General features: G+C 44.7%; 1 protein-coding gene across 1 annotated transcript in view; it reads left to right on the forward strand.

The window, feature by feature from the left end:
* The window catches only part of LOC143981892 (stomatin-like), a 90501-nt gene that overhangs the window by 41091 nt on the left and 26862 nt on the right, over window positions 1-22548 (forward strand). The window contains exons 5-6 of the mRNA XM_077480074.1: window positions 10-213; window positions 19835-19969. Of these exons, the coding sequence (XP_077336200.1) occupies window positions 10-213; window positions 19835-19969 (339 nt within the window). The remainder of the gene's footprint in view (window positions 1-9; window positions 214-19834; window positions 19970-22548) is intronic.

The following is a 22548-nucleotide window of genomic DNA, read 5'->3' on the forward strand; positions in this document are numbered from 1 at the left end:
CCTTTTCAGGTTCTCACTAAAGATTCAGTGACCATCATGGTTGATGCCGTTGTCTTTTATCGTATATTCAATCCAATTATTACAGTAGTCAAAGTGGACAATGCCAATCAAGCAACTCAATTGCTGGCCCAGACCACCCTAAGAAACATGCTGGGCACTAAGAGTCTCACAGAAATTCTCATTGACCGCGAGGAGATGGCTGACCACATGGGTGTAAGTATAATGGCTTTTAATATGTTAAAGTGTTTTATTCAAATTTGCTTATTTTTTCTGTTTGGTCAAAGGTAATAGCATTAGTCGGCCAAATGAATCCAGGTGGATCAAAACAGAAATGTGCAAAGCTTTACAGTTCATTTTCTTTAGAGAAGAGCCACAGCAGAGTAGATGAGCCAGTCCCCTGCCAGCATGCTGCAGAGAATAACTGTTGCTCACTGTGTGGAAGCAATAGTTTCTCTGCCAGAACCCAGTGCTGTCCTGCATCTTCTGCAGTCTTTAAACAATATCAACCTGTTGCTCTTCCACGGGCTACCTTATTCCTTGGTAAAGTTGTTCCTTGATGGGTTGTCGTCTTATGCCTTGGGTTATACTACCTTTATCTCCCGGGACTGATGATCACCCCAGCTGGCCCTCGTCGCATACCCAGATTCCGACTTGGTCATTACAGGGTGAGTTTCTTTCCATTACTTTTTTTTTTTTTTTGTACCCCCTCTCCCATGCTGATACCCATTGATGGTTAGGATTATCTTTTACCAATTTTAGAGTTTTAAAATGCATCTGCTCCTGATGAGTGGAGCTATTCCATGAAACGCGTTGAGAAATTGAATGCTGCCCACGTGTTTTTTATCTCGTAACCTATATTGTATTATGTTATATATGGCTCTACAATTTATGCCCATGGATGACATGTGTGTTATTTTATGTATTACCATTTTTATTATGCTTGTATGTATTACATGTTATGGAATAAACCTATTTATTTTATACACCAATCATTCCTTGTTTACACTGATGTATAGCAGTTATAATATTATAAAATACAGCCATGCTTGATGTCCATGTTTACCACATTCTTGATATAAAGTCCTACATGTTTCCTTCTTAGTCTTGTCAATTCAGGGATGGAGGTTATGGACTGTCCTGTTCTATGCCTCATACAAAGTCCCAAATGTTTTTAATCCTTTTCAATCAACCTGTTCCTATTCTTTGTGGACTACAGAACATCCCCTCCCTATGTTATTAAATCAGAAGTCAAGTACCAGATTATGTGATGTACATCGGGTAGGGAACCAAACCTGGTTATAAATGTATGGGTTTGTAGGTTATTAGATGTGCGCTTCATACTAGGACTACTTATTAGGAAATGGCGGTAAAGCAAAAGGAATCATCGATCAAATATCATTCCAGAATAGAGCCGTAAATGCAACTTCTCTGAATGGGTTATTTAAGGATTTTTTTTTTTCATTGGGAGCTTTTAAAGGAAACCTGTACTAAGACTAGCATGGAGAATGCCATTGCTGGCTTCTCATTCTGAAAATGTTAGTTGCCTTGTGGTCATGCTGATCCATTGGCTTCAATACTTTGAGTTGCTGACCTGGAGCAGCATGCAAATTTTTTTATTTATTTTTTGTTCTGGCCTCTGTTCTTAGCACAGTATATGTGAACTCGAGCATTAAAATCTCGTAAAGCTTTTCAAGTCATTTTTTGAATTTGCAGCTTCAATAAATACCTGATGATCCTACCATGAAAGTACTTGTTCAGCATTCTGTTTTTATAGAGTGACCACTCTGTCTCTTCCATCTGTGTTTCTGTGTTGTCGCCCTGTCACATGGGCTTCTGGTACAAGTGACCATTTAGACATGCGTTGCACAGGCATCGTCTGCTGTTGTCACGATTAGGAAACCTTGTGTGAAATGGCAATGCAACCATTGTTGCGGTGCATAGGAAGTGTCTGCAAAAGAGGCTGCAAGAGATCACTAAAACTGCAATACAACAAAGGTGAAAATCTTAAAATATAATATCCAGCATGGTTGAACAGTGAGTCTAATACAGATCAGACTGGGGTTCTCGGTCCCCCTGTGCCCCTATTAGAGACACAGGGTAACTTAGACATAGGCAGTGCATGGGGAGCTGAAACAAGGGTTTACCAACCTCCCCAAGGGATTCTGGGTCCCACAAGCCCCCCCACCCAAAGTGACTCCCATCACAGTATGACTTACCTTTGAAACAGAGTCCTCCACTGGCACGCTGTTACCACTTCTGGTGTTTGTTTCCATCTTCACCTGGTCTTCTGAGTTTGTGCTCTTTGGCCTGTTTGAATGGCCAAGCCACCATGATGTCACTTCCACACACGTGTACTAAGTCATGATCACAGGGCTGCACTCTCTGCATTCACAGCACATTGGGGTTGATTTCTTAAAACTGGAGAGCGCAAAATCTGTTGCAGTTCTGCATAGAAACCAATCAACATCCAGGTTTTTTTTTGTTTTTTTTTTGTCAAAGCTTACTTGAACAGGCTGGAGTTAAATGATTATATTTGTTATATATTATACAATTCCACCCCCCCCCCCCCCACCCCATAACTACCCTTTGCAGCACAGAGCACATGGAAGGGCAACACCTACAAAACCGGAGAAATTCCCAGCCCAACTCACTGACTAGGCTGCTAACCAACTGAGTATACTGGGGTGCCATGATGGGCACTGTAGCTTAAGCATATATTTGCAAATATGTGTAAACTAGACCCCTGTTTTTAACCACTTGCTTACTGGGCACTTAAACCCCCCTCAGTCCCAGACCAATTTTCAGCTTTCAGCGCTGATGCACTTTGAATGACAATTGCGCGGGCATACAACACTGTACCCAAATGAAATTTCTATCATTTTTTTCCCACAAATAGAGCTTTCTTTTGGTGGTATTTAGTTACAGCTCGGTAAACAAACAAAAAAAGATGCAAAAAAAAAAAATCATGTTTTAATAGTTTGTTATAAAATTTTGCAAACGGGTCATTTTTCTCCTTCATTGAAGTGCGCTGATAAGGCGGCACTGATAGGCTGCATTGGTGGGCACTGATGGGCTGCATTGGTGGGCACTGATGGGCTGCATTGGTGGGCACTGATGGGCTGCATTGGTGGGCACTGATGGGCTGCATTGGTGGGCACTGATGGGCTGCATTGGTGGGCACTGATGGGCTGCATTGGTGGGCACTGATGGGCTGCATTGGTGGGCACTGATGGGCTGCATTGGTGGGCACTGATGGGCTGCATTGGTGGGCACTGATGGGCTGCATTGGTGGGCACTGATGGGCTGCATTGGTGGGCACTGATAGGCATAGTTAAGGCGGCACCGATGGGCACAGATAAGGCGGCACTGATGGGCAAAGATGGGCACAGATAAGATGGCACGGATGGGTGGCACGGATAAGTGGCACGGATGGGTGGCACGGATGGGCACTGATAGGTGGCACTGATAGGTGGCACTGATGGGCGGCACTGCTGGGCACTGATGGGCGGCACTGGGGTGCAGCACCTTTGAGGCAGATTGGGTGGCACTGTGGGTGGCACTGTGGGTGGCACTGTGGGTGGCACTGTGGGTGGCACTGTGGGGTGGCACTGTGGGCATTATGGGCACAGACGGGGGGCACTTACTTTTACTTTGTTATTTTTCAGGATGGCACTGCGGGAGGCAGGTGGGCACTGGCAGGTGGCATGTGGTGCCTTTCATTGATGTCCCGATCACGGCCGCCGGTGATCGGCTTTTTTTTTTTCTCCTCGCGCTGTCAGCGCGAGGAGGAATAATAGCCGATTACCGGCTCCGTTCTATCACATGATCAGCTGTCATTGGCTGACAGCTGATCACGTGATAAGGGGTCGGGATCGACCCCTTACACGGATCGGTGATCAGGCGAGTCTCACGGACTCGCCGATCACAGAGCGCGCCGCGCGCGCCCCTCAGGGGGCGCGCAGGCCGCTCGTAACCAGGACGACGTCAATAGACGTAGTCCTGGAAATCTAGGTCCGCGCTAATGCCGTCATTCGGCAATAGCGTGGTACCCAAGTGGTTAATGTATAATTTTAGACAGGACAATTTGGTTGCAGGATGGTCAGTAAGTAAATAAGCCAGGAATTTCTTTGGTTTGTTTTGCAAGCATTGCATAGTTACACAGGAAGTGAGGTAAAAAAAAAGACACAAGCCCATTAAGTCCAACCTATATGTGTGATTATGTCAGTATTTACATTGTAGATCCCTCTGTTGTGGGCGTTCAGGTGCTCATCTAATAGTTTCTTGAAACTATCGATGCTCCCCCTGCTGAGACCAACGCCTGTGAAAGGGAATTCCACATCCTTGCTGCTAGTTTAAGGTTAAACCTCTTTTCTTCTAACTTTTAATGAGTGGCCACAAGTCTTGTTAAACTCCCTTCCACAAAAAAAGTTTTATCCCTGTTGTGGGGTCACCAGTACGGTATTTGTATATTAAAATTCAAATCCCCTCTCAAGCGTCTCTTCTTTTAGAGAGAACAAGTTCAGTGCTCGCAATCTTTTCTCATAACTAATATCCTCCAGACCCTTTTATTAGCTTTGTTGCCCTTCTTTGTACTCGCTCCATTTCCAGTATATCCTTCCTAAGGACTGGTACCCAGAATTGGACAGCATACTCCAGGTGCGGTCAGACCAAAGTCTTGTAGAGCGGGAGAATTATCGTTTCTATCTCTGGAATTCAACCCCTTTTTAATGCATGTCATTATTCTATTTGCTTTGTTAGACTCAGCAATGGCATGCAATGCCAAGCTGCTGCTATCATCTACTAGGACCCCCAGGTCCCTTTCCATCCTAGATTATTGTTAAAGTGGAGGTCCACCCAAAAATGGAACTTCCGCTTCAAGAGAAGGTGAGCCCCTGACATGTCACATTTGGCATGTCATAATTTTTTTTATTTTTTTCCAGCTCCCACTCCCTTCTGGCGCACACTCGGTGCTGGAAGGAAGATCACCTCCCCCCCCCCCCCCGCTCTAGGCAATCATCTGGGACATGTCACAGGTCCTAGATTGTGCAGCCACGGCGCATGCACAGTGGGCGCCCAGCTGTGGAGCCACAGCCGGGCGCCCACAGTTGCGATGCTGATGAGCAGAGGTTGAGACAAGTGGGGCTTTCAATCCCCTGCATCGCTGGACCCTGGGACAGGAAAGTGTCCAATTTTTATTAAGTCAGCAGCTGCAGTGTTTGTAGGTGCTGCCTTCTCTTTTTTTTTTTTTTTTTCTTTTCTGCTAAAAAAAACTGCTTTGTTTCCCAAGTCTAATTTTACTTCTGTCCTCTGTTAGCAATGAGGATGCTTCCTGTGATGTGTCGTGAGGATAAACACTGCAGTTTTGGTTACTGAAGTCCCTCATGAAGACTGAGGAGAAGAATAAATTCAATACCTTCGCCATCTCCCCATCCTTTGTACCCAGATGTCCTTCCTCCTTGTTTATGGGGCCAATATGGTCTGTCCTTTTTTTTTTTTTTTTTTAATACTATTTACATAAAGAATTTCTTGGGATATTTTTTTTCCTCTCCTCCACTGTGTCTTTCATGTTCTATCTTAGCCGACCTTATTGCACCCTTACAATTCTTGTTGCATTCTTTATAAAGTCTGAATGCTGATGATGATCCCTCAACATCAAGCCATTTGTTGTTCGCTTTTATTAGACATGTGCAAAAGGAAAAAATTTGTTTAGTTTCGTTTTAATTCGTTAATTCATTAATTTCGTTTAGTTATATTCGTTAACTTCCTTAAATTCGTTTTCAACCGAATTCGAAAAATCGCCCACATTCGAAAATATTTCAACCAAATTCGAAAATATTTCTACTGGATTCGAAATGATTTCAACATGATTCGACATTATTTTAACCGCATTTGAAAATATTTTGTGACCCGACTTTAGGGTCATGTATCTCGGGGTCACTTGGTGCTAGAAACTCCAAATTTAGATATGTTGTAGTACTATTTTGTTTGCATATCACATTTGGGGTTTCTAGCTATAAGTGACCCCAAGATTTGTGGCCCCAAATATTGGGTCGCAAAATGTCATTCTCTGCTCTAATAACATTTTGCGACCCGAATTTGGGGCCACATATCTCGGGGTCTTATAGCTAGAAACCCCAAATTTGATATACAAACACAATAGTACTAGCACTACAACATATCCAAATTTGGAGTTTCTAGCACTAAGTGACCCCGAGATACATGACCCTAAAGTCGGATCACAAAATATTTTCCAATGCGGTTGAAATAATGTCGAATCATGTTGAAATCATTTAGTACGTCGGCTCAAATACAATACAACACCCTTCTAACTCAGTTTTCAGGAATGCACTTTGCCAGTAATCCATCCTCCAGCAAAAAATTAATTAGCTGATTGGACTATAAGATTTACTTTGAGCTCACCTTTTGTTTCATTAGATCTTTAAAAATTACCGAATCATGTCGAATTCATTCGTTATATTTCTTTCGTATTCGTTGTAATTCGTTATTTATTTATTCGGACATTCGGATGCATCCGAATGACCGAAAGATGCAAAATTCGGACGAATTTCGATTCGTTACGAAACGAATTGCACAAGCCTAGCTTTTATTACTCAATGTGATGCATTGGCTAATGCCCTTATTTAATATGCTCTTAAAGCAAACCCATCTCTCCTCCTGTTGTTTGTTCCTAAGAATTTATCTCTATTTATGCCTTCTAGCGTGGGTCGTAGTTTAGGGACGTTTGGCTCTTTTGAAATTCGGTGTCTTTGTATTCCCCTTATATTTCCTATTTGTGTGATTTTTATACTGAAGCCAATTGACCTGTGATCATGGCTACCTAAATTGCCCCATATTTCCACATCCTTGATCAGGTCTGCATTGTTGGTAATCAGTAGATCAAGTAACGCTTTATTTCTAGTTGGTGCATCTACCATCTGATCCATAAAATTCTCCTGCAAGACATTTAGGAACTGACGAGCCCTAGATGAATGTGTGGTTCCCTCCGCCCAGTCTGTCTGGATAATTAAAATCCCCCATTATGAAAACACTCCCCATCCTTGCTAATCCAAATTGTGATAGGAGGTCCACCTCTCCCTCCTCCCTCAGGTTGGGGGGGCCTATAGAATACTCCCAGTATTACTTTACCCTTAGCGTCATCCCTTTGGAGCTCTACCCAAAAGTATTTCACCTCCTCCCTAGCTCCCTTATTGATGTCATCTCACATTCACTTGTATATTCTTGATATATAGGCATACCCCTCACCCTTTTTTTTTTCCCCTCTATCCTTGCGATAAAGGGTATACCCTTGAATGGTTGCCAGCCAATCATGAGCTGTTGAACCAGGTGAAATTCCTCCAAAATCCAAATCCTCCTCGCAGTGGCGTAACTAGAACCTTCAGGGCCCCGGTGCAGGAAACCATGGCGGGGCCCCCCCCCCCCCCAACCTCCGGACAGGGCTCTTTTCTCCGAGCCCGATGGTGGAACACCAGGGCCCAGTCCCAAGTGGGTGGCTGCATATAAAGGAGCCGATTTAAAAAAACATCAATTACAGCCACTGTGCCCATCAAATGCTGCCACTGTGCCCATCAAATGCTGCCACTGTGCCCATCAAATGCTGCCACTGTGCCCATCAAATGCTGCCACTGTGCCCATCAAATGCTGCCGGTGTGCCCATCAAATGCTGCCGGTGTGCCCATCAAATGCTGCCGGTGTGCCCATCAAATGCTGTTGGTGTGCCCATCAAATACTGTTGGTGTGCCCATCAAATGCTGCCACTGTGAATCCCCACCACCCGCTCACTGTCTGCCCGCCACTTACCCTGTCTTGGTGGGGCAGCGGGTAACGGCCATGAGCGGGGTCCTCCATGCAGCTACTGCCATCCTCATCTCCCGTCCTCTCCTCCTGATGGGCGTCCAATAGCTGTGTCTATCGTTTCAGCCAATCGGGTGATGGGTAAAAGACCCGCACACCTGATTGGTGGAGAGGCCATTCAGTGTTGGGAAAGTGAATATTAATTGGTCATAGAGGGGGTGGAACCTGTGCACCCTTTTGGATGCACCGCCACTGATAAACACATGCATGCATACACATACATATATGAACACACACACACACACATACATGCATGCTCTCACACACACAAACATACATTAATGCTCACACACATGCATGCTCACACACACACACACACACACACACACACACACACACATATACAAGCATGCTCACACACACACATACAAGCATGCTCACACACACACATACAAGCATGCTCACACACACACATACAAGCATGCTCACACACACACATACAAGCATGCTCACACACACACATACAAGCATGCTCACACACACACATACAAGCATGCTCACACACACACATACAAGCATGCTCACACACACACATACAAGCATGCTCACACACACACACACAAGCATGCTCACACACACACACACACACACACACACAAGCATGCTCACACACACACACACACACACACACACAAGCATGCTCACACACACACACAAGCATGCTCACACACACACATACATACATACATACATGCATGCTCACACACACATACATACATGCATGCTCACACACACATACATACATGCATGCTCACACACACATACATACATGCATGCTCACACACACATACATACATGCATGCTCACACACACATACATACATGCATGCTCACACACACATACATACATGCTCACACACACACACATACATGCTCACACACACACACACACACACACACACACACAAGCATGCTCACACACACACAAGCATGCTCACACACACACAAGCATGCTCACACACACACACAAGCATGCTCACACACACACACAAGCATGCTCACACACACACACAAGCATGCTCACACACACACACAAGCATGCTCACACACACACACAAGCATGCTCACACACACACACAAGCATGCTCACACACACACACAAGCATGCTCACACACACACACAAGCATGCTCACACACACACACAAGCATGCTCACACACACACATGCATGCTCACATACATACATGCATGCTCACACACACACGCACGCACATACAAGCATGCTCACACACACATGCACATACAAGCATGCTCACATGCACATACAAGCATGTTCACTCATACAAACATGCTCACACACAGAAATACAGTAGATAGTCTTATTAAAAAAAACCGGCAGACATTTACCTTCCTGGCTTTTCCTGCTGGGTACTGCACTCTAGGGGGAGACAAAGAGCACACACTGTGCTTTCACTACTAAGCCTAATGTGAGGAGCTCCCGCACAGTGCCGATTTCAGTTCGGCTGATGATCGGGGAGCTCCTCTCAGCCTTCCCTCCTATCGAAGAGTGCAGGGGGCCCTTGGGCCCCCCCGCAGCAAGGGGCCCGGTCGCCATGGCGATCTTGGCGACCCCTATAATTCCGCCACTGCCTCCTCGTACAACAGTATCTGGGTGTTCTGAGATTGTGACTAGGACTTAATATACATGCTTTGGTCAACCTACCACTAATTCCACCAATGCTACCCTCTAGAATATGTTCTGTGCTGACCATATATTCCTCTGGACCCCCCCCCCCCCCCTTTATCACCTAGTTTAGAAACCCCTCTAACTTTTTGGCCATTTTCATTCCCAGCTGATCTGGACCCTTCTCATTTAGGTGCAGTCCATCCCTTCTATAGTACTGGTTATCCACTGAGAAGTCGGCCCAGTCCTCCAGGAACCCAAACCCATCTTTCCATTCCTCCTTCCCAAACACCAGCTCTTCCATGTGTCCTTGCTGCAGAGGCCAGTTATAGATGAGGGCAGTGATGGCCTGCCAATAGGGGGTGCATGGGCGCTGCCCCCCCCCCAAGCTTTTCACAAAAAAGTGGTCACTTTAACCGCTTCTGGACCAGCCGCAGCAGTTTTATTGTGGCAGTCTGTCTCCCCTGTGCAAAATCGCATTATTGTATGTGATCTTGAAGGGTCCGGATAGTAGGTGTGCCCGCTGCACAGCTGGGATGCCGATGCTTGTGGCCGATTGGTCGTGATTAGGGTTGAGCGAACCCGAACTGTAAAGTTCGGGTTCGTACTGGACTTTTGGGTCCCGGACCAGAACAATTTACTGTATGTTCGGTAATGTAATGGCACTTTTTTAACAGCTGCAGGGCAGCCAATTAACATTAACTCGTGTCCCCTTAGAAGCCAACACAGCCATGCCTACTAATGGCATGGCTGTGATTGGCCATTGCAGCATGTGACCCAGCCTCTATATAAGCTAGAGGCACACAGAACAGCACGTCACTCTGCTTTAGATAGTGTAGGGAAAGGTTGCTGCTGCTGCTTTGAGGGAGAGAATTGGATAGGAGAACTGCTTCAGAAATCTTAATTACTGAGCGATCTACCTCGATTTAGTTGTGTGAGTGCAGTGCACATTATTTTTACACTGCCCTGAGCCCTGTGCCAGAGAAAATATAACTTTTATCCGTCTGTTAGGTTGGCATCGGGAGGCATTTTATGCAAGCTCAGTGCACCAGCACTGCATATGTTACTGTGAGATACACCTTTTAGATACTGTTGCTATATTCTGATATTCTAAAAAAACATTTAGGGCAAAAAAATTTACAGTGTTTTCTGCATATCTGTACGTGTGAGATACACACTTTAGATACTGTTCTTCTATTGTGCTATTCAAAAATTTTTTTAGGGAAAAACATTTTTTAAATAGCATTTTCTGCATATCTGTTTGTGTGAGAGATACTGTTGCTCTATTCTGCTATTATAAAAACACCCATATAGGGCAAAAACAGATATTTTGCAGTGTTTCCTGCATATCTGTATGTGTGAGACACTTTAGATACTGTTCTATTCTGCTATTCCAAAAAATTTGGGGCAAATTTTTTTCGGAATAGCATTTACTTCATATCTGTACGTGTGAGGTACTCTTTACATACGGTTCTTCTATTCTGCCATTTAGGGCAAGATCCTAAATTTGAGAAATATGAGGAGCACATCAAATAAGGGACGTGGCCCGGTCGTGGTGCTGCTGGTGGAGCTCCTGTTTCAGGGAGAAGACGTGGTTGATCTGTGCCAGCTACACGCACAAGTGAAACGCCTTCCTCAGGTGCGAGTAGGTGACAGAGCCTGCAGCAGTATTTGGTCGGACCTAATGCGGCTCTACGAATGTTGAGGCCAGGATAAGTACAGGCAATAGTAGATTGGGTTGCTGACGGTGCCTCCAGTTCCTCCACATTGTCTCCCACCCAGTCTACTTCTGAAAGATCAGAGTTGGCACCTGTAGCCGATGTCCATCAGTCTTTCACCTCACCCCCTTGCAAATCAGCCAAGCAGTCTGAGCCCCAAATCATGCAGCAGTCTCTTCTGCTTTTTGATGACTGTTAGCAGGGTTTCCCAGGGCCATCCACCTAGCCCTGCCCCAGAAGTGGAAGAGATTGAGTGCACTGATACCCAACCACTTATGTTTGAAGATGAGTACATGGGAGGACCATCGCAGCACGTCTCAGATGATGAAGAAACACAGGTGCCAACTGCTGCTGCTTTTGCAATTGTGAGGGCAGGGGTGAAGACTGGATGGAAAGTGATGTGGAGGACGATGAGGTCCTCGACCCCACATGGAATCAATGTGATGCAGGTGACCTGTGTGGTTCGGAGGAAGAGGCAGTGGTCGCACAGATCCACCAGCACAGCAGAAGAGGGAGCAGGGTGCAAAAGCGGAGCGTCCGTCCCCTAGACAGTATGCCTGCTACTGTCCAATGCAGCAAGGGAATGAGCACTCCAAAGCCAGGTCCAAGGAGTTCCCTAGCGTGGTAGTTCTTCAGACAATGTGCTGATGACAAGACATGAGTAGTTTGCACTCTGTGAAATCAGAGCCTGAAGTGAGGCATAAACATTCTCAACCTGAGCACAACCTGCATGACCAGACATCTAAGTGCAAAGCACGAGCTGCAGTGGAGTAGACTCCTCAAAAACCAAGAAAGGTCTCTGGCTCTTCCTGCTTCCTCTTCTGCTGCAGTCTCAGCCTCTTCATCCACCTCTGTAGTGACAGTGGCACCTGCCAACCTGCAAAACAGAGGATCTGCCAGCAACACTACCACCTGGGTCACCAACCATCTCCACATGGTCCCATGGAAGCGTTCAGCTCTCTATTTCCCAAACACTGGTGCGGAAGAGGAAATACCCCCCTACCCACCTGCGATCCCTGGTCCTGAATGCCAGCATGCCAAAATTCCTGGCTTTTGAAATGCTGTCATTCCGTCTGGTGAAGATGCAGAGTTTTAAAAGCCTGATGGCATTGGCTGTCCCACAGTACGTCATGCCCAGCCGCCACTACTTTTCCAAGTGAGCCATCCCTTCCCTTGCACAACCAAGTGGGGGACAAAATCAGGTGTGCACTGCGCAACACCATCTGTGGCAAGGTCCACCTAACTAATACGTGGACCAGTAAGCATGGTCAGGGACGTTATATCTCCCTAACAGCACACTGGGTAAATGCAATGGAGGCTGGGCCTGAGGCAGATAGCAGTTTGGCGCATATCCTTCCACCACCGAGGATTGCAGGGAGCTTCAGTTTGCCTCCTGTTGCTAACTCTGCCTCCTCCTCCTCCGCTTCCTCATTCCCTTCTTCTGCCTCCTCATCCGGTCAGTAACACCTTCACCACCAACTTCAGCACAGCCAGGGCTAAACGACAGCAGGCAGTTTTAAAACTTTCCTGTTTGGGGGGGAAAAACCCCACACCACGCAGGAGTTGTGGAGGGACATGGAACAACAGACCGATGAGTGGTTGGTGGCAGTGAGCCTCAAGCCCGGCCTGGTGGTGTGCGATAATGGGCAAAATCTCTAAGCCTATCCGGTTTGATGCACATCCCTTGCCTGGTGCATGTGCTGAACTTGGTGGTCCGGAGGTTCCTTAAATTACCCCCATATGCCAGAGCTGCTGCAGAAAGTGCCATCTGTGTGCACTTTTGGTGTTCTCACCCTGTTGCTGCTCGCCTGTCAGCTCTGCAGCATAACTTCGGCCTTCCTGCTCACTGCCTCATATGTGACGTGCCCACAAGGTGGAACTCCACCTTGCACATGCTGGCCAGACTGTGCGAGCAGCAGCAGGCGATAGTGGAGTTTCAGCTGCAGCATGGATGCGTGAGTCGCTCTGCAGAACAGCACCACTTCACCACCAATAACTGGGCCTCCATGTGAGACCTGTGTGCCTTGTACTCCACCAACATGGCCAGTGCCAATGACGCCGTTCTCAGCGTTACTATCCCAGTTCTATGCCTTCTTGAAAAAAACGCTTTGGGTGATGATGGAAGAGGATGTGGCACCGGAGGAGGAGGAAGAAGAGGGATAATTTCAAAGGCTTGCAGGGCAGTCATTCACAAGTGGCTCCGAGGGTGGGTTCCTGCACCAACAAACATCAGGTACACAATTGTCCAACGGCACAGTTCTGGAGGATGAGGAGGAAGAGGAACCATGTTCACAGCAGGGTGGCACCCAGACCAGCACATGGCCATCACTGGTGCGTGGCTGGGGGGATACAGAGGACACAGACGATACACCTACCACAGAGGATAGCTTTTCGTTTCCTCTGGGCAGCCTGGCACACATGAGCTGCAGCACGCATGCTGCAGTGTCTCAAAGAACCGCGAGTTGCCCACATTCTAACTGGTGCTGATTACTGGGTGGCCACGCTGCTGGATCCCCATTAGGACAACGTACCATCCTTAATTCCCTCACTGGAGCGTGATCGTAATATGCGTGAGTACAAGCGCACGCTGGTAGACACTCTGCTGGTGGCATTCCCGCCTGACAGCGGGGGCACAGTGGAAGCAGAAGGAAAAGGAGGAGGAAGAGAGCCGGGGCACCGCCAGCACCTCAGAAGGCAGGGTTAGCATGGCCGAAATGTGGAAAAGCGTGGTCAGCACGCCACAAGAACCATCACCACCAGCTGATATGGAATTTGTTAGCAGGAGGCAGCATTTCACCAACTTGGTGGCGCAATATGTGTACACACGCCTACACGTACTGAATGATTGCCCCCTTCAACTTCTGGGTGTTCAAATTGGGCACATGGTCTGAGCTTGCCCTTTATGGCTTGGAGGTGCTGGCCTGCCCTGCAGCCAGTGTATTATCTGAATGTGTATTTAGCACAGCAGGGGGCGTTATCACAGACAAGCGCAGCCGCCTGTCCAGAGCCAATGTGGACAAGCTCACGTTCATTAAAATGAACCAGGCATGGATCCCACAGGACTTGTCCATACCTTGTGCAGAATAGACATGTACAGTGCCTTGCGAAAGTATTCGGCCCCCTTGAACTTTTCAACCTTTTGCCACATTTCAGGCTTCAAACATAAAGATATAAAATTTTATTTTTTTGTGAAGAATCACCAACAAGTGGAACACAATTGTGAAGTGGAACGAAATCTATTGGATATTTTAAACTTTTTTAGCAAATAAAAAACTGAAAAGTGGTGCGTGCCAAATTATTCGGCCCCTTTACTTTCAGTGCAGCAAACTCACTCCAGAAGTTCAGCGAGGATCTCTGAATGATCCAATGTTGTCCTAAATGACTGATGATGATAAATAGAATCCACCTGTGTGTAATCAAGTCTCTGTATAAATGCACCTGCTCTGTGATAGTCTCAGGGTTCTGTTGAAAGCGCAGAGAGCATCATGAAGACCAAGGAACACACCAGGTAGGTCCGTAATACTGTTGTGGAGAAGTCTAAAGCTGGATTTGGATACAAAAGATTTCCCAAGCTTTAAACATCCCAAGGAGCACTGTGCAAACGATCGTTTTGAAATGGAAGGCGTATCAGACCACTGCAAATCTACCAAGACCTGGCCGTCCCTCTAAACTTTCAGCTCAGATAAGAAGACTGATCAGAGATGCAGCCAAGAGGCCCATGATCACTCTGGATGAACTGCAGAGAACTACAGCTGAGGTGGGAGAGTCTGTCCATAGGACAACAATCAGTCGTACACTGCACAAATCTGGCCTTTATGGAAGAGTGGCAAGAAGAAAGCCATTTCTCAAAGATATCCATAAAAAGTCTCGTCTAAAGTTTGCCACAAGCCACCTGGGAGACACATCAAACATGTGGAAGAAGGTGCTCTGCTCAGATGAAACCAAAATCGAACTTTTTGCCCACAATGCAAAACTGTTTGGCGTAAAAGCAACACAGCTCATCACCCTCAACACACCATCCCCACTGTCAAACATGGTGGTGGCAGCATCATGGTTTGGGCCTGCTTTTCTTCAGCAGGGACAGGGAAGATGATTAAAATTGAGGGGAAGATGGATGCAGCCAAATACAGGACCATTCTGGATGAAAACCTGTTGGAGTCTGCAAAAGACCTGAAACTGGGACGGAGATTTATCTTCCAACAAGACAATGATCCCAAACATACAGCAAAATCTACAAAGGAATGGTTCACAAATAAACGTATCCAGGTGTTAGAATGGCCAAGTCAAAGTCCAGACCTGAATCCAATCGAGAATCTGTGGAAAGAGCTGAAAACTGCTGTTCACAAATGCTCTCCATCCAACCTCACTGAGCTCGAGCTGTTTTGCAAGGAAGAATGGGCAAGAATTTCAGTCTCTCGATGTGCAAAACTGATAGAGACATACCCCAAGCGACTTGCAGCTGTAATCGCAGCAAAAGGTGGCTCTACAAAGTATTAACGCAAGGGGGCCGAATAATTTTGCACACCCCACTTTTCATATTTTTATTAGTTAAAAAAGTTTCAAAAATCCAATAGATTTCGTTCCACTTCACAATTGTGTCCCACTTGTTGGTGATTCTTCACAAAAAATAAAAATGTTATATCTTTGTGTTTGAAGCCTGAAATGTGGCAAAAGGTTGAAAAGTTCAAGGGGGCCGAATACTTTCGCAAGGCACTGTATACCGGCCTTACCCAGCCATTGTTGTATTTTTAATCTTTCTCACACTTTTTTTTTTTTTTTTTTTTTTTTTTGGGGGATGTACCCTAACTAAAAAAAAAAATTAAATTAGAAACAAACCAGTGTTAGCTACCTCGTCCACCTACACCGCTGCTTCCACCTACACTGCTATATCCACTGCCATCTCAACCTCCTACTCCATATGGACCTTGTCCTCCTAGGTCAAGAATAATAATAATAATAAAAAAATATATATATATATATATATATATATATATATATATATATATATATATATATATATATATATAATATTTAAAAAAAAAAATTTGTTTTCAAATTATTTATTATGTATCACAACAAGAATACATTTGAAAGTGACATTCAGAATATCGATTCAGTCAAAACATAGAAAGGTTACAGGCAGCACAACAAGATGAATCGAGTGTAACATGTCAGGTATAAAATGTAAAATCATTTTAGACAGACATGGTAGTGTTAGAGTGAAGGGTTGGTATTCCTGTTGATGGTCGGAGGTGTACCTCCTCCCTGGACACCCCCAATGGGAGCTAGCTGTGCCCGAGAGGAGGAACTTAACCACTGACCCCTAGGTATGAATGTAAAGAAGGGGATGGAAATGACCATGTGTCTTTTTCCCTAAGATAGGAATCCATGACCAGGCATCAGTGTTTGTCCTCTGCAAAGAGGCCACATTTGTGAACCTGAGAGCCACATTGAATGCCTTGTATGTTGGGGTCCCAGCGAATGGAGATGGCAGGTGTCTCAATTGCTATTGCAAAGATTAGCGGAGATGGACAGCCTTGTCTGGTGCCTTTTGGCTATATGTATTGGTTTGTAGTAGTGGCCTTGAAGCCTAGTATAGGCTTTAGGATTTGAATAAGGAGCTTGGATCAGGCCCATAAACTTGTTGCCAAAGCCCCAACTTTCAAGGATTGTAAAGATTTATTTCCAGGAGACCGCATCAAAGGCCTTTTGAAGGTCCAGTGATAAAAGCATGCCTGATTGTTTTGGACCTTCTGGCCAGTTTTTCTGGAGGATGGAGACTGTCTATGGCTCTTCGGATCTGATCAGGGCCCTGTCTGCCTGGGATGAACCCCACTTGATCGTTATGAACATATCAGTTAATGAAGGAAGCTAGACTATTTGCAAGGAGTTTGGTAAGGATTTTTAAGTTGCTATTGATGAGGGAGATGGGTTTATAATTACTGACTACTTCTGGGTTTTTATCTGGTTTCGGTATTACTGCAATGTTGGCTGTGTTTAGGTGAGGATCAAGTGAAGTTCCCTGTGTCTTTGCGTTAAATTGTCAAATGTGGAGTCAGGTGGTGGTAAATGTCTTGTAATAGGGGTTAGGGAGACCATCGGGGCCTGGAGCAGAACCTGATTTGAGGTTCTTAATGACTTCCTGTACCTCTTCTTCTGAGAAGGGGGGCCTCCAGCATATTTTTTATTTTTATGTATTTTATGTTATTTTAAGTTCTTTCCCGATCCACATTTGTTTGCAAACCACCTGCCATGCCCTCTAGCCCTTCCCATTACTTTAGAGCTGTTTTAGGCCTCAAAAGTTCGGGTCTCCATTTGACTTCAATGGGGTTCAGGTACCAACTTTTTTGCGAAGTTCGGTCGAACCCGAACATCCAGGTGTCCGCTCAACCCTAGTCGTGGTGATCGCCGGCCACGAGCGATCGTGACCAGGCAACACAGAACAGGGATGAGTGTGTGTAAACACACACTTCCCTGTTCTTTTGTGACAGTGTGTTCCTATCTGCTTCCTGTAGTTGGTACCTCCCCCTTCAGTTAGAATCTCCTCTCAGGGAACATACTGTAGTTAACCCCTTCACGGCCCCCTAGTGTCAACTCCATCACTGCCAGTGACATTTTTTACAGTAATGCATTTTTAATCGCACTGATCGCTGTATTAATGCCAATGGTGTCAAAATTGTCCGATGTGTCCGTCCGCCATAATGTCGCAGTCATGATAAAAAAAATCGCAGATCACTGCCATTACTAGTGTAAAAAAAATAATAATAAAAAAAATGCTATAAATGTATCCCCTAATTTGTAGACTCTACAAGTTTTGCGAAAAACAGTCAAAATATGTAGAAGAATACATATCTGCCTAAACTGAGGAAAAGTTTTTATATATTTTTGGGGGCGATGGTAGCAAAAAGTAAAAATACCGCAGAGGCGATTAAATACCACCAAAAAGCTCTATTTGTGGGAAAAAAAGACGTTGATTTTGTTTTGGTACAATGTTAGCTGACGCTGATTTGCCTGTGGTTTAGGGAGTGTTCGGGGTGCAAGCGATGCGCCCGCAAACACTCCCACGCTACAATGATTTGTCTCTGGCTCCTGTCCTCTTCCTTCCCTTTTTTTTGGCAGCGTTGGGTGGTGCATTTTGCAGCACTGTGATGTCACTTCCGGTTTCTTGGCTGGCTCGCTGTGCTGGGGAGTGGACTCTGACTGTGTGACTGACGCGCGGTGGAAGCTGGCCTGAGCTAAGCGGTAATGGTAAAGTTAATGGTGCCGCGGGCCTCATGCTCAGTCTCTCTCTCCTCTACTTTGAGTCCTAGCTGAGTAAGCTGACAGTCGTGAGCCAGCCCTTCAGTCTGCACACACTTTCCTGAGTCAGTTCTCTGCTCAATAAGATCTTCCCACTCAGCGAGTGCAGACTGGGCCCAGGGCAGATGTCCTGGTAGTGGTCACTGGATCAGCATAGTGATGATGATGATCTCCTCCTCTGGGGCCTTGTACTCCTGACACTACAGTTCAAAGCAAGTAGAATACAGGGGATGGAGTGGGTGGCTTCTTTAAGGGGTGGGGCTTATAATGGGAGGGGTCAATAACGAAGGGCAGGGTCTGGCGCCAGCCCCCTCCATCCTTGCACTCCACCAGTCACCACTGGGCGAGGACAGTGGGCATTGGTTTGTACTGTTGAAATAATGGTGAAGGGACATACTAGACACCTTTGCTGCCATGGTGCTATATGCTAGGTGTCCAGTGCGCCCCTGTGCCTCTAGGGAGGGGTGGGCTACCTCAAGGCTCGCCTGCCCCCTGCCTATCCATTATAATGCATGTGCTTCCACTGTGGAGGCTTTCAAAATCTGAGTTAGGACTGCAGATAATACTGGGGTGCCTTGACGGGGCTCGGTAGCTAGTGCATGTATTTTCAAATGTGTGCAAACTAGACCCTTGTTTTTAACAGACTTTTGGACTGGACAATTTGGTTGGTTAGCAGGCTGGTGAGTAAGTTGAGCCAGGAATTTCTTTTTGGTTTGGTTTTGCTTTACTTGCTTTCAGCATTATTCCCTGCTCACTCCTGGCTGCTGGTTCTCTTCTGGATTAAAACCATATAGTCCTCTGTACAGCACTATATGGTCATAAAGGGACACTTTAGGTCCCCCCCTTTTTTTTTTTTTTTTTTTTCCCCCATGATTACATGAAACGGAGTGCAATGTATCCCTTATGGAGGCTGGATGTAAATGGACATGCAGCCCCTTATATGTAACCACATCTGGGTTCATTAAGGTACATCGGACTGTACAGAAATGGTTTTGAATCCAGTTCTGGTGTAGTGGATGTGGGCAGATAATAAGCAAATGCACATCTGTTTTATATCAGGCACCCCTAGGGGATTACATGAATTGGTGCTGTTTCCATAACAAGAGGAAAACGTTTGAATATGGGTGTGCATTTGCTTTGGAATGGCTATAATTCTCTGCAAAATCTGTGTCGCAGGTATACACTATATGAATTGCTTATTTGTAAATGTAAGAAAAGGCCTAAAACATCAGTTTAAAAACTTTGTTTAGAATATAGATCTAAAAAATGTATATTTAAAATTGTCTCCTTTTTTTTTTTTTTTTTTTTTTTTTTTATTTCAGAGAGTTTTATATGCAGCTACAAAGGAATGGGGGATTAAGGTAGAACGCGTAGAGATAAGGGACGTGAAATTACCATCATCGCTGCAGAGAGCTATGGCTACGGAAGCAGAAGCTGCAAGAGAAGCAAGGGCAAAGGTATCCTTTATTTACCTAATAATAAATGTAATAGACAGGAATTTTTGGGACCTCTGCCATGTAGTTACCACAAGAGAATGATTAGTTAAGAGGTCCATGCAAAAAAATAGTGTATGTGTGTGTGTGTATATATGTGTATATATGTGTGTGTGTGTGTATATATATGTGTGTGTGTGTGTGTGTGTGTGTGTGTGTGTGTGTGTGTATGTATATGTATATGTATATATATATATATATATATATATATATATATATATATATATATATATATATATATATATATATATATATATATATATATATATATTTATATTATTATTATTATTATTATTATTTTCCAGCAAGCAAGTGGAGCTACTGCCTTTTTTATCTTTATTTTTTCACACGCTTCCCAGGCTATACATATTTGCTTTCCTGAAGAAAGTTTGTTTACAGAGCTCAATAGCTCAAGCTGAAAATCACACCCACACAATCAAATTAGTCAGCATTCTCTTAGTGGACCGTGCACCTAAATAGTAAGGTGTGCTGATTTAGTATGCCACATTAACCAGTTGCTGTCCACCCACTGCCTTTCTACTGTGGCAGGGCGACTGCTCTGCGCTAAATCCGGTACATGTACCTGATTTACATTTCCGGGTAGCTGGCGTGCAGACCCGACCTGTGCTGTGATTCGATACAGCACAAGTCGGTCTGCAGGTGCTGGCCAATTATTTTTGCAGCTTCCACAGAGATTGCTCAGGTATGAGTAGTTTGAAAATGTGTAGGCAACTAAACCTCAGAAAAGATGGTGTATACAAACTAAAATAAATGAGTCACAAAAAGCTGCAATTTAACTTGGCAATAGTGCATGGCATTTAAAATACAGAATGAGACAAACTGAGTACGTTTGAAACAAAACACGTGACCTACTGTATAGTTTCAGCAATATTGATCTGCACATCTGCAGCAGTAATCTGTTCAAAGTTTTTATTTTATGTATGTATCCGTAAAAGGAGTATGCACCGTTTACAACGCTATGTATTTTGGCGCATGCTGAGTACTTGGTGGTGTTCTTTAACACAGAATATCGCTGGATTGATTAGTCTGAGGGGGACAGGTCTGTAGATAGGGGGGGAGTACTGCAGCCAGAGCTGCTTTTTAATAGGTTCTGGGAAATTTATTACCCAAGCTGTAAGGTACAATCCCTCTCTGGCGCTTTTTGTTTACAAGTAAAACAATTTTTTGCTAGGAAATTACTCAGAACCCAAATGTATGTATATGTGATTGTATAATATTATAATTTTTTTTTTGTTAAGCGGGGACCCTAGAAATTAAAATGGCAGGCGTTACAATTTGTCACACAGTATTTGCTTGCAGTTTATTTTTTTAACGCAATTTTTGGGGGAAAAATGCACTGAATTTTAATGCAAAAAACACAATATTTAACCAAATTTTTTGATAAAATATATAAAAGATGGTTACGCCAAGTAAATTGATACCTAACATGTCGCACTTTAAAATTGTGCACGTTCATGGAATGGCAAAAAACGAAACTGGTGCTTAAATTTTTTTTTTTTTTTTTTTACAGGTTACCTGTTTAGCGTTTAAAGGAGGCCTAGGGCTAGAATTATTGTCCCTGCTCTGACATTTGGCAATACCTCGTGTGTGTGTGTGTTGCAAACACCGTTTACATATGAATGCGCAACTGTGAACGAGCACGGAGGGATGGGGTGCTTTTAAAAAAATATATATATATTTTTCCACTTCCTTTTTTTATTTAGATTTTTTTAAACACTTTTTTTTTTCTTATTACAATGAATATAAACAGCCCTTGTAATAGAAATACAGGATGCCTGGTCCTCTTTATGGTGATCTGGGGTCTATAAGAACCCAAAATCTCTCCTACATTTTTTGAAAGCATAAATATATATATTTGTTTTTATTTTTGCCCTAGACCAGAGAAGATGTCATGACGTCACTCTGGTCCTCCTAGATCATAGAGGTGATCAGAGATAATCTGGTCTCCTCACCTCTATGGCCGGCCATGCGAACAGTCGGCTTGTTTTCCAGCGGCTAATCAGCCTTTCGGATTACATTTTGATAGAGAATTACTGGCTGAAAAATGTAAGTAAATACCGGGGTTATAGCTTCAGCCATAACCCCAGTAAACCACTTCAAAGCCTCAATGTGTGTATATATGTATTGCGGTCTTGAAGTCATAAGCTGTACTAGATTATTGGGGAAAAATAAAAAGCAGAATATTATTGCATACAGAATGTTATCTGTCACACAGGAGTGGTGCTGGCAGGGGTTGAGGGTGTCCCCTAAAGAATTTGCACCCTTGCATGAAAAGGCTCAGCACTGCTACAATAGTGGAGAAAGTGTACAGATGGGCACCAGGCACTTTAAGATCCAAACAAAAAAGTTTATTTGCTCAAACTCTAGTGAGAGGGTGGTGGGAATACACACACATTGACCGTCATTCGCTAGCAAAACCATACAGAAAAAGGGCCTTTAAAGCGGAGGTCCACCCTAAAATGGACCTTCCGCTCATCGGAATCCTCCCCCCCCCCCCCCTCCGGCGCCACAATTGGCACCTT

This window comes from Lithobates pipiens, unplaced genomic scaffold, assembly GCF_037356315.1.
Source record: "Lithobates pipiens isolate NorthernLeopardFrog02 unplaced genomic scaffold, aLitPip1_a1.2 Scaffold_16, whole genome shotgun sequence".
Lineage (NCBI taxonomy): Eukaryota > Metazoa > Chordata > Amphibia > Anura > Ranidae > Lithobates > Lithobates pipiens.